The sequence below is a fragment of the Candoia aspera genome, chromosome 4 (assembly GCF_035149785.1).
Source record: "Candoia aspera isolate rCanAsp1 chromosome 4, rCanAsp1.hap2, whole genome shotgun sequence".
Classification (NCBI taxonomy): domain Eukaryota; kingdom Metazoa; phylum Chordata; class Lepidosauria; order Squamata; family Boidae; genus Candoia; species Candoia aspera.
This window is the reverse complement of record NC_086156.1, coordinates 78,131,107-78,146,297: the sequence shown is the minus strand read 5'-3', so window position 1 is coordinate 78,146,297 and position 15,191 is coordinate 78,131,107. Positions and strand designations below refer to the sequence as shown.

Genomic DNA, 15,191 nt, shown 5'->3' with positions numbered 1-15,191 from the left:
AGGAAGGTTGTGTTAAATACCCTGACACTTATAGTAGGTTCTTTTGCTAACATCTCTTGGTTAATGGTGCTGCTTCTGCATGTAAAAGTCACTTGATTATTAATATACAAAGGTATGTGGAGTCCTTGGTGCTCTCTGAGCCTTGTTGTTTTCTTGCAGATGTTTCATTGCCAGACTAGGCAACATCTTCAGTGCGAAAAATATGTTGCCTGGTCTGGCAATGAAATGTCTGCAAAAAAACAACAAGGCTCAGAGAGCACCAAGGACTCCACAGTTCTACCCTGAGCTACAAATATTCTCTTTGATGGGTATAAAGGTATTTCCAACTTGATTCTGCAGTTTGCAACAATTTACTCTGCCCACCCACCCCCATACATATCCAAGGATATTTATGATTTCAAAAGGTTCATACATCTTCTAATAATCTAGACTAATTCCATTCTACCACATTTAGATTCCAATTTCTGGCCTATTAACACTGGTGAGGAATGGGAGCTTCTGGCTGAACCCAGTCTCAACTACAGTACAAAGTGACTATTGTCCAACAGCCTACTGGCAATTTCAACAAACTCCTGATAGGACTTCTGGTTTCCAAAGACAAATAATATCTAAGAAAGAAGTGGGGATGAACTGCAATTACCGGCAACATAGGCAGCACAGTCAACAGTGTCAAGAGTTATAATTCAGCAATATTTGAGAGGCTGCAGGTCCCCTGTTTGTGGTCTAACAGCGTATCTGAACAGCAAACTGATTTCTTCTCTAAAATACACCGGTATGGTTTTGTCCACACTGAAGCACAGGTGAACTTGTAATAGTGAAGTGTGCCAACAAAATGTAATTGCTGCCAAGCAGTTGAAAAGTACTTACAGAGGTATTGTTGTTGTTTATTCGTTCAGTCGCTTCCGACTCTTTGTGACTTCATGGACCAGCCCACGCCAGAGCTTCCTGTCGGTCGTCAACACCCCCAGCTCCCCCAGGGACGAGTCCGTCACCTCTAGAATATCATCCATCCACCTTGCCCTTGGTCGACCCCTCCTCCTTTTGCCCTCCACTCTCCCTAGCATCAGCATCTTCTCCAGGGTGTCCTGTCTTCTCATTGTGTGGCCAAAGTATTTCAGTTTTGCCTTTAATATCATTCCCTCAAGTGAGCAGTCTGGCTTGATTTCCTGGAGGATGGACTGGTTGGATCTTCTTGCAGTCCAAGGCACTCTCAGAATTTTCCTCCAACACCACAGTTCAAAAGCATCGATCTTCCTTCGCTCAGCCTTCCTTATGGTCCAGCTCTCGCAGCCATATGTTACTATACAGAGGTATAGTACCCATGTAATACCCCACAAAAAGCCTTTTTATCATTCCCAGCTCAGATCCATGCCTGCATAATCTCACACTCTCTGTTTTGGCATTTGACATGTATTTCCAGTTCTAACACTCTTTAATAGGAAACACACAATCTCCCTGCAGTAACTATGATTTATACTGTGATCTTTCTGCTGTTGTACAAAACTGAGCAGATCATGAACAGTACCATGGTAACAGCGCTCCATGCTGGTTTTGCAGGCCCCAGGTAGAGAGTAAGGAAGATGACAAGAAATATGCCATACCTGTTACGTAGGCAAAAGGGGCTGAACCATTTTTTAGGAGCAGAGAAATGGAACAACATTTGGAAACGGTTCAGGCAGACATTGTCCTGATTCATTGGAGTATAAGAACGGGAAAGAGGTATAGCACAATAAGACTTCCAAAATTCTGTTATTATAGCCAGATCTCAATAAAATTAGTTTTAGCCTTCCTGTGGAGTTGATTTCCTGGTCTGGTCTACCTAATGCATGTAAAAGTCACTTGATTATTAATATACAAAGGTATGTGGAGTCCTTGGTGCTCTCTGAGCCTTGTTGTTTTCTTGCAGATGTTTCATTGCCAGACTAGGCAACATCTTCAGTGCGAAAAATATGTTGCCTGGTCTGGCAATGAAATGTCTGCAAAAAATGTCTGCAGTGGGGCTGACATGCCAATTGCAAACATTCAGAAATTTCTTCCTTGAAGGCTTACTTGCAGCCAGCACCCAGATAAGCAGGAAACAGCAGATAAGCAATCAGAGAAGAAAAAATATCCTCATCAAGGAATCTTCAGGAAGAAATTACACTGCAACCAAGACTGGCAGGCAAGCTACTATATATAAACAACCAGCAAACTATACTCTCCCATGCACTGATATTATCTAGTTTGATAATGAAACAACTGCAGGAAAACAACTAAGTTCAGAGAACACATGAGCTCAACAATTCAACCCTGAGCTATTCATATAGTCTACTGCTGGAATTTGTAATAGCTTCACTGCTGTCTTCCAACACTCCAATACTTCAAGGAGATATCTATTCTTCCAGATCTTAAACAGCCCACTTGTTTTGCAGATGCCCCTGGGGACTCATGCACATTAACTATACTCCATGCAACCAAATGCCTTCTCATTTAGCATTCTATTCAGATATCAGGGACACATAGCTACAGAAAACATTTTTCTGAAAATACACAACAGCTTAATAAAATTCAGTGTATCAATTAAACTCTATGGCGCAAATTACATAACCTGACCTAACTTAAGCTTGACATCTCCAAGCCCAAGTGAAGCAAAAAAACTCATTGTAAGCAGTAAACGTTTATCATTTTACCAACACACATAGGAATATTAATTAATATACAATCCTCAGCAGCCTCATTTTAATACAGAACAATGGATCTTCAGCAAAAGACTAGAAGTCTACCTACAAATCTAGGTCAAGTGAAATAGTCATTATTCAGGCTTGCAAGAGTTCCTTTGGCTATTGAGAGAAAAGTGGGCTTGGTTTACACTTTAAAGCATTCTTTGCAAGCATGGATCATGATGCAACATGCTATAACTCATCTGCACTGGAGGCACGATTTGCAATGAGAAAAAATAGTGCCACTTTCCTCTCTTTGCCTGATGGTTGCTTGAAATGCTGCTTTGATCTCACTCTGCAGCTGAGGAAAAGTGTTGATAAATGGCCAAGATTGCTTGCAAGAGCAGCGAAGTGGGGCAGCAGTGATAGGTATCCAGTTGTCTCCCTCTCTGGGAAGTGCTGGACATTTTTTGCAGAACGGACCATTTTTTCCAGGAGTAAAGTGAATGGAAAGTGACAAGGAGTCAATCCACTAAAGAGAGGTTCTGTCATCTTGCTCAAACCCAATGCTGCTCATTGAATAAAAAAGAAGAAAATGTTTAGAGAGAAGCCAATGTGATTTTTGAGGCAGGGAAAGAAACCATAAACCACCAGGGATATTACCCATCTGTTATGCAGGCCTCTAACCGTTTTCTTCCAGAACAGAAGCAAAGGAATCTGCTATGTAGACAAGATGCTTCTGAATGAAGTTTTTATGGCACAATTACCCTGCTGTATTTACCTCCTATGTTTTCCCACAATCCCTGGTTTTTAGGGGGGTGAGGTGGTAAAAACCAATCTACAGTATTAAGAAGGAAAATATGGAACAGACTTTTGGTTAATAGTACTTGTGTCCAGATAGATATTCTATCCCAGATCAGTAATATTCACACTAGAGTATGTTTAATTTAAGCCATGGATGAGCAATGTGGCCATCCAACTGTTGTTAATTGCAACTTGCATCATTCCTCACAACTGGCCATGATGGCTATTGCTGATGGGCATAAGAGTTCAACAAGATCTACAATATCCCACTGCTCATCCCTATCTTAATTCATATCATACTTAGCACATCATTCCTAATGTTTCCAGACACAAGTGACACTTCAGAATGTGGGATTTTCAAATCTCAAGACAAATAGGCTGCAAAACATTTAATCCATATCTTTCCACAGGTTTCCTATTCCTGTCTTTCAAATATGTAGACATTCTGTCTTTCCTTCCTAACAGATTTTTTTTTTCTAATTCTGGTAAAGAAATAAATGTGGGAAGAGCTGGGAAGAACCTTGATGATTCTCAGTGTAAGGTAACAACTTCTGGAAACCCCTTTAAAGTAAAATTTCATGGCAATGGTACAATGAAAGTCTTATCTAGAAGTACCCATAGTGATTTTAACTGTCTTTAATACATGTGTTCAAACTGTTCTTAATACATAATGTTTTTAAAATATCAGGTTGATATGGGGGTGGGACCAACTTTTTTGGTCCTAGTGCAAAATAAGCAAATAAATAAATTAAAATATGTGGACTAAAAATCAAATATCTTGTTCATTGCCCTTTTACATTTATCTCTGATTAGAAAAAAACATGCAGTTTGCCTTTTCCTTTTCTTATTTAAGGTTAGTCACCTTTTTTTCTCCAGCTGAACTACTGTTCTTCGTCAGAAAGAAAAATAATTGATAGAAATTCATAGGGATTTACTAGTGAAAATGAACCAAGAGAATAAAAGGGAACAACCTTGCCCCAGATCCACAGAAGTGTCCATGAAACCAACATCAACTATTGAATTATTGCAACTATGAAAGGACATTTGAACTATCATAATTTCTACTTGACAATGCATTACCATACACATTTTGCCACCTATTATATTGCTAAAATCAATAAAAAGATAGATACTGTAGATAGATGAGAGAGAGAGAGAGAGATCCCAGTTTAGCTTGATTTCAACGGCATAGTAAGAAGTGTGAGCCTAATCTGAAGCAAAAAGGAGAAATTTAAGGAGATTTGTGATACAAACGATTTCTAAAACGTTGGCCAGAACATTTTAAAACCAAGACGCATAACGTAATACTAGAGAAGCTAAAGAGGAAACTGCAGTATTAAACATGATTTTCTGGAAAATGCTGAGAATAGTATTTGCAGAATTCTGCTAAATTAGTGGAAATAAAATATTGGTGATTTACATCTAAAATAATTTGTTCTATTCTGTCTTAGAGATACAGTAGAAGAAAAATTCTTGAGTCTATTAAACTCGGTTCCCATCCCATCTCCTAGAACTTGCAAAGACAGGCTGCACATCAAATTATGAATTCCAATATAACATCAAAGATTTTTAATATCAGCTAAGAAGGTTGCAATTAATAAATCAAACAATTTTCAGGTTTGAGCCAAACAGATGACAAGATGATCTGTATTTCTGTTAGATTAAAAAAGAAGGAAAGAAATCCCTCCCAAATGTAAGGGAATAGTATTAGTGTTGTTCATACACGTTCCTTGAAGCTTTGTTTGGCTTCCTCTTTCAGTTAGAAGCGTTATGCCTGGAGGCTGGGACTGTTGAGGGGAATGCAATCTAAAGTTAAAAGGACGTGTTGCTGAGGAGCAAAAGACAAAAAGGATAGCTCATCAAATTTTAAGGATAAAAAGAAAAGTAAAACAGATCTGGCTCTTTTCCATCCCACCTGATACAAAAAACTGGCACAACAAATAACCCAAGGGAACATATTTCTGCAAAGCTGGACTTGATAACATCGCTTTTTAATTAGAGAAAATAATAATCTGGTCGTGAACATTATTTTATTGGCTTGGCAAAGGATCCACTTTGCTGTGATGGGGCGGAAACAATACACCCCATTAGCTTCATATATAAACTTCAAAAGCCCACCAACCCAAGGCACTCTTTCTAAATCAGCTTGCTTGCTGGCACAGCACAGGCCACCCTTCTCGCTCAAACACCATGGCGCTCTCTGTCCTCACATCGGGCTCTTCTCGGCAGATTTCCTCCTATAGTGTTGGAGGTGGTGGTGGAGGATCTGTTAGACTATCAAGTGGTGTAGGGTTTAGTGGTGGTTCCAAGTTTGCTGGGGGTTATAGTGGAGGGGGTTATAGTGGAGGGGGTTATAGTGGAGGGGGTTATAGTGGAGGAGGTTATAGTGGAGGGGGTTATAGTGGAGGGGGTTATAGTGGAGGGGGTTATGGTGGAGGAAGCCTTGCTGGAGGATATGGTGGTGGCATGGGTGGTGGCTTTGCCAGTGGCAGCTTTGCGGGTGGGAGCTATGCGGGTGGCTTTAGTGGTGGCTTTGGCTTGGGGGGAGGAGATGGAGGTCTCCTCACAGGCGATGAGAAGCAAACCATGCAGAATCTTAATGACCGCCTTGCTAACTATTTGAGCAAAGTGCGTGCGCTTGAAGAGGCAAATGCTGGGCTAGAGCTCCAAATCAAGGAATGGTATGCCAAATTCAGCACCCCTGACACTGATCGAGATTACAGCAAGTATTTTAACACCATTGAAGATCTTCGGAACCAAGTAAGTTGCTCAAATATTTTCACAAAGTATTCTGACTCCAGATGACACTCTTTCCAGGCTCAATAGGCTTCAGTAACTTTCTACAGTGCCTTTTTACACTTCCTGATTAAGTTATTACAGTAATGGTTCTATTTCGCAGCATGGAATAGCTAGCTAGTAAAGCTTCCCACATCCCTCAAATAGTAATTTTCTTTCAAAGGCAAGAGGAGAACACACCACTGAATGCTTGGAGTATTTTATTCACAAACTCCTCCCTCGGGCATTTTAAAATTAAACTTGGTTTATTGTTAATTTTGGAGTCAAAATCAAGTTCCAATATCAAATAAATAAGATAATATGAATGGTTAGATTCATATTATCTTATTTATTTGATATTGTTATATTTTTGTTACTGAACTTATAAAATGTATTTTTTATTCTTATTGATATTTAATACCTGTAAACTGCCTAGAGCACTGTTTCTCAACCTTGGCTGCTTTAAGATGTGTGGACTTCAACTCCCAGAATTCCCCACCTGGCTGGCTGGGGAATTCTGCGAGTCGAAGTCCACACATCTTAAAGTGGCCAAGGTTGAGAAACGCTGGCCTAGAGCCTATGAAGCCTGAAGCGGTAGATAAATTGCATGCATCAGTTGATCACGCTAAGGGCTAGGTGAAGATGGGATTAGATTGTTTATGATTCAGCCTGTGGTGGGAGCCCAGTTCTTGGTTTAGCATATCCTGATTCAGACTTTTCAATTTAGCTGTAATATAATTAGTGTGGGCATAGAATGTTACGTGAACAGAGCAGCTGTGCTTTTAAAACTTGGATTTATGGGAAGAGAAGGCACAAAGAAAATCACCCTCTGTGATCAGTCATAATTTTTGCAGAAAAGTGCCACTCTTCTTCCTAGACATGAAGCTTCCATGCAGAGAAATGCTACTGACCCAACACTATTACTTGCTTTGACTGGCAGTGTTTCCTTAAGATTGAAGGCAGATCTCTAAGCCTAACCCTGAGGTTCTTATACTTGATATGGAAGCTAGAATCTTTTATACATACATTTTCTTCCAGGGAAAACTGCAGGGAATTGTCCAGGCAGTCGCCAGGAGTCAAAAATTGACTTGAAGCCCCCCACCCACCCCAAAAAATTGGCCTATAGGCTTTATTTCTGAACTTAAGCAATTTAGATAGCAAGTGTAAAGCTGATTGCTGTGTGTGTATCTGTATGTGTGTCTATATTCTTTCATTCATTCTTTCAATCTTTAGTGCAAAGTGTCCAGAATTTCAGGAATGAATGTATTTATTTTAAATGTTTGATTATAGATATTTCGACATACAATTGAAAATGCTGGGATTGTTTTACAAATTGATAATGCTCGACTAGCTGCTGATGATTTCAAACTTAAGTAAGTAGCACATTTCCACTCAGGAAAGGAAGAGACACATGTCTCTCTTTCCTCCATCCTGCCACCTCTCCGTTTCTTAAAATTGCCTTTGAGTATAAATCCATCTGTATTTTGCAATGATGAATATAAACGTAAATGTCATTGTTCTGTTAACTTTAAAGGTATGAAAATGAGTTGTTCCTACACCAAAGTGTGGAGAGTGATATCAACGGCTTACGCAGAGTCTTGGATGACTTAACCATGAATAAGTCTGATCTAGAGTTGCAGATTGAGAGCCTGAATGAGGAACTTCTGTACCTGAAGAAGAACCATGAAGAGGTGGGAGAAAAAAAATTTCTAAAGCTTCTGGGAGATATTTTATCAGGGGTATATTCCTGACACTGCCAGACTTAGCTGGTGTTAGATTTTGACAGGAACACTTCTCTTTTGATGAAAAGGCACACTATTTTGTTCATTTCCAAATGTCACTTTCCAGATCCTCCTGCTCAGGCAGCTGAATTTCTGTCCCCAGATCCTATCCTAATGGTAGGGACTGACCCTGGTGATGTGACCATCTGGGGGAGTAGGGAGGTTCTGGGACTGAGTATAATGTACAATTCCATACAAATAGCCCTCTTTTATAGCACTATTCCAGAGAATTGAAACAATGGTCAAATCCATATGCCTGGGAATGCTCAAACATTGCTAAAGCACTTTTGCTACAGCTGCACACTGCTTAAGGGAAACTTTTCAGGTCTTACTGACGAAGAAACAGTGCCCTGTGTCCAGGATTTTCCCACACCTGGAGCCAAACCTGCCACTGGCAACATTGTAACTTAGAAGCAAATGGCTTTAGCCTCCTAAATTCTGGGAGGGAGAGAAAAAAAAAACACCTCACTTTTTCCAGTGTAAAGTAGACTAACGACAAACAATAAGCAAATATTATAGTTTTTAAGTGATTGTTTCAGAAGACGGTGTACAACAGACATAAACGATGTTAATTGTCATTGTCTTTGCTCCTAAATATGTTCTTAGGGTATTTCCATACCAAGTATAGATGCTTTGAAAAATCCTAGCAGTTGAAAAACTAGAACTACAGTAGAGTGTGTAGATAATAATGTGTTGCTTTGAAACAGTAAACTTACACACTGTGCTACCAATGGACTTGCAAAAGGAGTTGTAGGAGATTCTCCTTTCTAAACTCAGTGGAAATTCCCTACTCCAGCTGTCCCTGCCATCTAGTGGCCAAAGGAAAACATTTTGCTATAATAAACATGTATTCTTCTTAAGCATCCCACATTATAATCCAAGGCTCATCTATTTATCCAAGATTGCTTTGGTTTCCTCTACAAATCTGCCCTTTCTTTATTCACCACCTCTGTACTCTCTCCCCCATCTTATCACTTAGACCAGTGGTGGGGAACCTATGGCCTTCCAGAGCAGAACTTCAATTACTAGTGTACCTTAACATTGGCCATGCTGGTTTGATTGCTGAGAATTGTAATACAGCAGCATCTTTTGGGTCACAGAGTCCCCATTCATGAACGTTATCTGTGCTTTCTGTTTTCTTTGTATATTCATAATGCCACAAATAAAGCCAATGCATCTCTTTAAGAGTGAGTCTTCAGAAAAAGTATTGTTGAATTGTATACTGGGGGTGACAGAGGAAACTATAATTCAGGAACCATGTACATTTCCCAGGTTAAACTACCTCTTTAAAACTCCCTACTGATTGCTGACAATGTAAAAAAGGATTCAGTGAAAAACTGAATTGCAAAATATATCCAAATTCCACTTATGTATAGGACCCCCCTCTCTCCAGTGGTTTCTTCCCATCCTATAAGAACTTCTAAAGGTTGGCATGCTCCAGATCCCTTCAACAAAACAGTGTCATCTTATAGGACCTTGGATGTGTGCCTTCTCTGTTGCTGCCTCAGCCCTTCAGGACAGTATTGCCTCCAAACCCTAGAAGGCCATGGCCCTGCTGTTTTTTTAGAAACCTGGTTCTTCCAGTAGGACCTGGTCCATGGTAATTTGTGAGCCCACATGAACTATGTGATATTTTTATATTCCCTATTTTTCCCCCCTTTTGGTTTCCTTCATTTATTTATTTATTTAGGACTGGTCTTTAAACTTTGTACCTTGTCTTGGGTCATTGGTGATTTGGTAGCTTATTCATTGAATAAATAATAAATCATCACAATCATTTAAATAGATTTTGCCAAGCCTAAGGTAGCAACTGCCTCAGGCAGTAGATGCTATGGGGCAGCAGTTGTTATTTCCCTCTGCAGGAGGATATAGCTACCTGTACTACACTGCTAGTCCTGTGCCCTCTAAACTGTTTGATGCTAGATATCACCCACAAGGAAGATTCATCTGGGAATGTTCTTCTGCCCATAAAATGGGGAAGAGGTTCACCTCAGAATAAAAAAGTGTCTTAGAGATATCCCCAAGGCCAGAATACAGCATCTCCTCTGTTGTCCATCAATTCTTGTCATATTATGGTCATAATGTATGTTGCTATTAAAAATTCACTGGGCTTCTCCTACCACAGGAATTGAAGAGTTTCCGAGGAGCAACCAGTGGTGATGTCACTGTGGAAATGGATGCTGCTCCTGGAGTTGACTTGACTAAACTCCTGAATGAAATGAGAGCCCAATACGAAGAACTTGCAGACAAAAACCGGAGAGAGGCAGAAGAACAGTTCAACAAACAGGCAAGAGCAATCCACTTGAATGTCAAACCTGGGAAATGTTCTAATTATCTAGCCCACTAAAAAACTAGTCCTCTGACTTGTCTAGGTTGGAGCATTGAGGCAAGAGATATCTGCCAATGTGGACCAACTGAGTTCAAGCAAAACTGAAATTACTGAACTGAGGCGCACCATGCAAGGCTTGGAACTGGAGCTTCAGGCTCAGCTTGCTATGGTAAGTGTACTACAATACCAGCTTGATTTCTTCCACATGGAAAACTAGAGTGGTACAAGTTCAACTTCCCAGCCTAACCTCCAGCCTGGTAGTCCATCTCTCCTTAGTTTTCTGGAATTAGCCAAAGTTGGTTTGGTGCTGCCTCCTACCTGTGGGTTGTATCCACTTACCTGGGTTTATCTGGAAGTAGGTCCTATTGAAGTTAATAGGGTTTACTTCCAAGTAAACCTGAGGTTACAGCTTTGTCCTTATAAATGTCCTTCTAGATGACCAATTGTAGATAAGGACATTTTGTATGATTCATTTGGAAGGATGTGTACCAACCAAATTTTATTATAGCCTGAGGCCAGCACACTTAAAAACAAATAAGCAAACAAAACATCAGAGTCTTTCTGGCCTATATACCTAAAAATTAAGATATATAATAATTAAATAACCACCCAGAGCCACTCTTTGAGTGAAATGGGTGGTAGCTAAATTTGAAATATAAAATAAATAAAATAAATAAGAATGTAAGTGATAGTCTTAAAGTTTATGCCACAGAGGTCATCATCTACTGTGTTCTACAAGCTAACAAGCAAAGGTTGGCGATATTATATACAGTATGTAATGTAGTAATTCTTATTGGCTAAAAGAAAAGCTATATAAAAATCTTCTGTCCAGTCTAGAGTCACTACTAAAGAAGGAAAAATTAGCTTGACAGTGTAGAAGAACATGAGTGATTCTTTCAACCTCTCCCCTGCCACGTAGGATATATACTTATAATACTATTTTAAATATCAATTGACAGTCCAGAAGTTTCTTCCAATCCTTTTTCCACCCCAGTAATTGGTGCTTCATTTTTCTCCTTCCTCCTCTGCCTGTCTCTCAACAGAAACAATCCCTTGAAGGCACTTTAGCAGAAACAGAACAGAATTACTGTGATCAGCTTGCCCAAATACAGGTTCAGATCAGTAGTTTGGAAGAACAACTTGTACAGATCCGGTCAGATATGGAAAACCAGAACGCTGAATATCAGCAACTGTTAGGAATCAAGACACGTCTAGAAAAGGAGATTGAGACCTACCGCCGCCTACTGGATGGAGAAGGGGGGTAAGGAAGCTGCAGCGTGTACAATTGAAGAAAGTACATTCTTACATCAGAATAGAGTAAGACGTTTTGTAGCATCCGAAAGACACGTTTAATATGACATTTGCTTTCACAGTATACAAATATCACCCCACCATCAGATTAGTCTCAGAAGCTCTGAGCCTGTAGTATGTTCCACATGACAATTTACATGATATACATGAATCACTTCCATTAAGTTCTATAGGAAAACCCCTTCCAAAACAATTGAAACACAAGAGGACTGATGATGATGATGATGATGATGATGATGATGATGATGATGATTTATTAGATTTAATATAGCCAGTCACTCCAGTGGATTCTGGATGGCTTACAAAACATAATAGTAAACTAAAACAGTTAAAACATAAACAAAACAAAACAGCCCAGACTAAAAACAACCATTAAAACAAAGCACAACAGCCCCCCTCCTAACACATTAACCCCAGGCCAGGGACCAAAGTGAGGTTTTAAGGGCTTTTTGGCACCCCAGAAGAGATGGCGTTGTCCATATCTCAGGGGGGATGCTGTTCCAGAGGGTGGGTGCTGTGACAGAGAAGGCACACTTCCTAAGTCCCATAAGATGGCAACATTTAATAGAAGGGACCTGGAGCACACCTATCTGCTCAAACATACCAAACATACTGATATAACCATTACCTTTAAAATTTGGTCAGTGTGATGTTATCTTTAGCTATATGCTAAAAACCCAAGCACAACATACACAAGAAGTCCTACCCTACAGGTGTGATACTTCACTCATCACCTGGTGCTGACCACAAAATAGCACTTGCACATTTTAAAACACACACAAATCCAGCTCTTCACCACCTTGGAAGATTAGTTGCTTTTCCTGAGCTGTAGACATGGTTGGAACAAATGCTCCAGCATATATCCTTGCCATGGTCCCCTCTACCCAACACATACTTCTCTCCAGAGAGGAGAAACATACCAAGGATCCCCTCCCTTCCCCAGAGGATCCCAAAAGAGTCTCTCTCACAAAGTTAGCCCCCAGTCCTCCCATGATCAGACAGCTCCAGACAGCCTTTCCTCACTTTCATCTAACCTCAGCACAGATGTACCCATACAACCTAATTTTCCTGCTATGTCCCCATAGCATGTTCCCTTCATTGTGTTCCCAACCCATTAGTGACACAGACCTAGCTGTACTGTCAACCTTAGCTATACTGATGCTAAAATAGTTTCCCCATTCCTCCAACACCATCCAAAGCAGCCTCAAGGTGTAGAAAATCTTCAAAATTCCCCATGGCTGGCTGGGGAATTCTGAAAATTGAAGTCCACACATCTTCAAGCTGCCAAGGTTGAGAAACACTGCCTTAGACTGAAAGCAGAGATTCCAATTACTTAAAACAGAGGCAAAAAAGGCAGGACAGGGATCAGCAATAGGGACAGCCAATGTCATGCTGATAGAGTTTTTTGGCAATTCAGAGATGATTGGAGAAAATATAATCAATGGGAATGAGCTTAGAAGAGATGCCAGCACCGTGACATCCACATTTGGAAGTTGACAATGATGAGGGCAACACAGGGGAAAGACCATATTTTATAAAGCCCAATGCTTTGCAAATCTCATGGATGGTACTGAGGCAGAGCTGTGTATTTACAAAAAACAAATTCTTTCTTTACAGAGGTTATTCAACAACCATCTACAGTTCAGGATCTTCTGGGAAAGGTAATGCATATATTTCTACAAAGTCTTGCTTCCAGTACTCACTTCCTGCTTCTTTCTTTCATATTAACAGCACACTGCCTCTCCTGTCCCATACCTTGCAACATTTTTGCGATTTCCCCTTTCAACTTGATGCTCCCTTTCCTTAATTCCAGGTCTGCTTTGTAGGGAGGATCCTATACAGGTGTCTTCTTTTTCTAAGCCATAGGCCATGGGTGGGTGATGGAATTGCTGCTGTGCATGACTGCAAGGAAGCTGGGCATACAGGGATAACCCCTGTGCTGGCATGACCACATCACTCTGCCTCACAAATTTAGAGGACCCTAACCTTCCCTATGGAAAGACAATGATATTAAACTCATACATATTGTAGAAATACCTTGCGCTTCTGCCCCTCATTACTTAATGATAGATGCTTCTCGGCTGAATATTGAAGCTACTGTATGTGTAAAGGAATGCAGTACAGAGTTGGCCATGAGCATACTAAATGAACAAGCAAATAAGGGGCTATTTGTAGAAAAAAATTACATGAGAAAGAAATTCAAAATAACCCTGCCTTGATTTTGTTTAGTATAAGGTGGGACAGAGAGAAACTTGAACAGGTTTTCAACATTCTGTTATTCTATCTCATTACAATAAAGAGCATTTAACTTTGCTGTGCCTCTTTCCTGACCTGGCCCACCTTGACAATATGATACCTGTTCCATATTCCTGAGATTTATGGGAAGACTGCAGGTTTGCTCATGTTAATGTGTTTTGTTTTCATATTTTAACTACTCATCCTCATTATTAATGCAATAACCAAAACTTACTTTCTTAGTGTTGAATTAAATATTGGCTATGTTAACACATGACACTGATTCATGGTTCTTTTTAACCATGACTTGTGGAACAGAATATATCAACCTGATTCACACATAACACTAAATCAAAAGCATAAAAAATATATATTATATATTAAACTAATGTATGAACCCAGCCAAAATCAGAAGGATCCAATTCAAACCAGACATGAAATGGAATTTTTTAAATATAGTGTGACACCTATCCTTACTTGCATTTTTCTATAGCTGTTTTATTCCCCAGTGGGCTTATTTCCACTTACAGATTCTCGTAGGGAGAAAAACAGTGGCGGAGAAGCAATTTTTAATGTTGAGACACATCTCTGGAGGTAGCCAGTAACCTTCATGGTGACTAATAGCTACTGATACCTTTCATGACAGCCTTATTCTCCCATTCCTCCACAATATCAAAAGGAACTGGCAACCCAGGTCTTATCCATAAGTCTGCTCATTATCACATTTTGCTAGAAGAATTAATCTCTGATATTTGATAAGAATAACAGCATGCCAGAATCTTGAGCACCCGTATGATTTGCTGTATATATTTTATTTCAGAGTCAACAAAAACCAGAATGGTTAAGACAATCGTAGAAGAAATGGTGGATGGCAGAGTTGTTTCATCTCAGATCAAATCAGTTGAAGAGAAGCCATCTAAATAAATACAAAATTGCAACTTTTTCATTTTATAAACATTCTAACACAGAAGCAAGAGAAAGCATCTTCAAGAGCTAGGCTTAGAAATCATTCTTTTTTTTTAAAGAAGTTTTTTCTTTGAAAATTTCTCATTTCTATCTGCTTTTCTTTATGCACGCCCCTAAAGTGCACCTTAAATTGTGTTTTCTTTTAGCTTGAGTAGTTTAATAAACTTTTTTACTATTTGCAAGTTACAAAAACGTTGTTGTCAATATTCTCCCCTTCAGTCTCCAATCATGTTCTATTCACAGCATTTTATCAAAATGGGTTTATTTCAATAAGTATAGAGATGCTCTGAATTTTAGGCATTCCTATAAATAGCAGCCTCTCTACTGCTAATTCTTTACTTTCTATTGCTA

At 39.6% G+C, this 15,191-nt stretch overlaps 1 protein-coding gene across 1 annotated transcript; it reads left to right on the top strand.

Annotated features, from left to right (window-relative positions):
* Positions 1-5,584: 5,584 nt before the first annotated feature.
* Positions 5,585-14,812, top strand: LOC134495330 (keratin, type I cytoskeletal 10-like). Its single transcript, XM_063300697.1, has 8 exons — positions 5,585-6,203; positions 7,509-7,591; positions 7,753-7,909; positions 10,125-10,286; positions 10,372-10,497; positions 11,372-11,589; positions 13,257-13,300; positions 14,695-14,812. The coding sequence occupies exons 1-8, from the start codon at positions 5,634-5,636 to the stop codon at positions 14,796-14,798; spliced, it is 1,464 nt and encodes a 487-aa protein (XP_063156767.1). The 5' UTR covers positions 5,585-5,633; the 3' UTR covers positions 14,799-14,812.
* Positions 14,813-15,191: the final 379 nt, after the last annotated feature.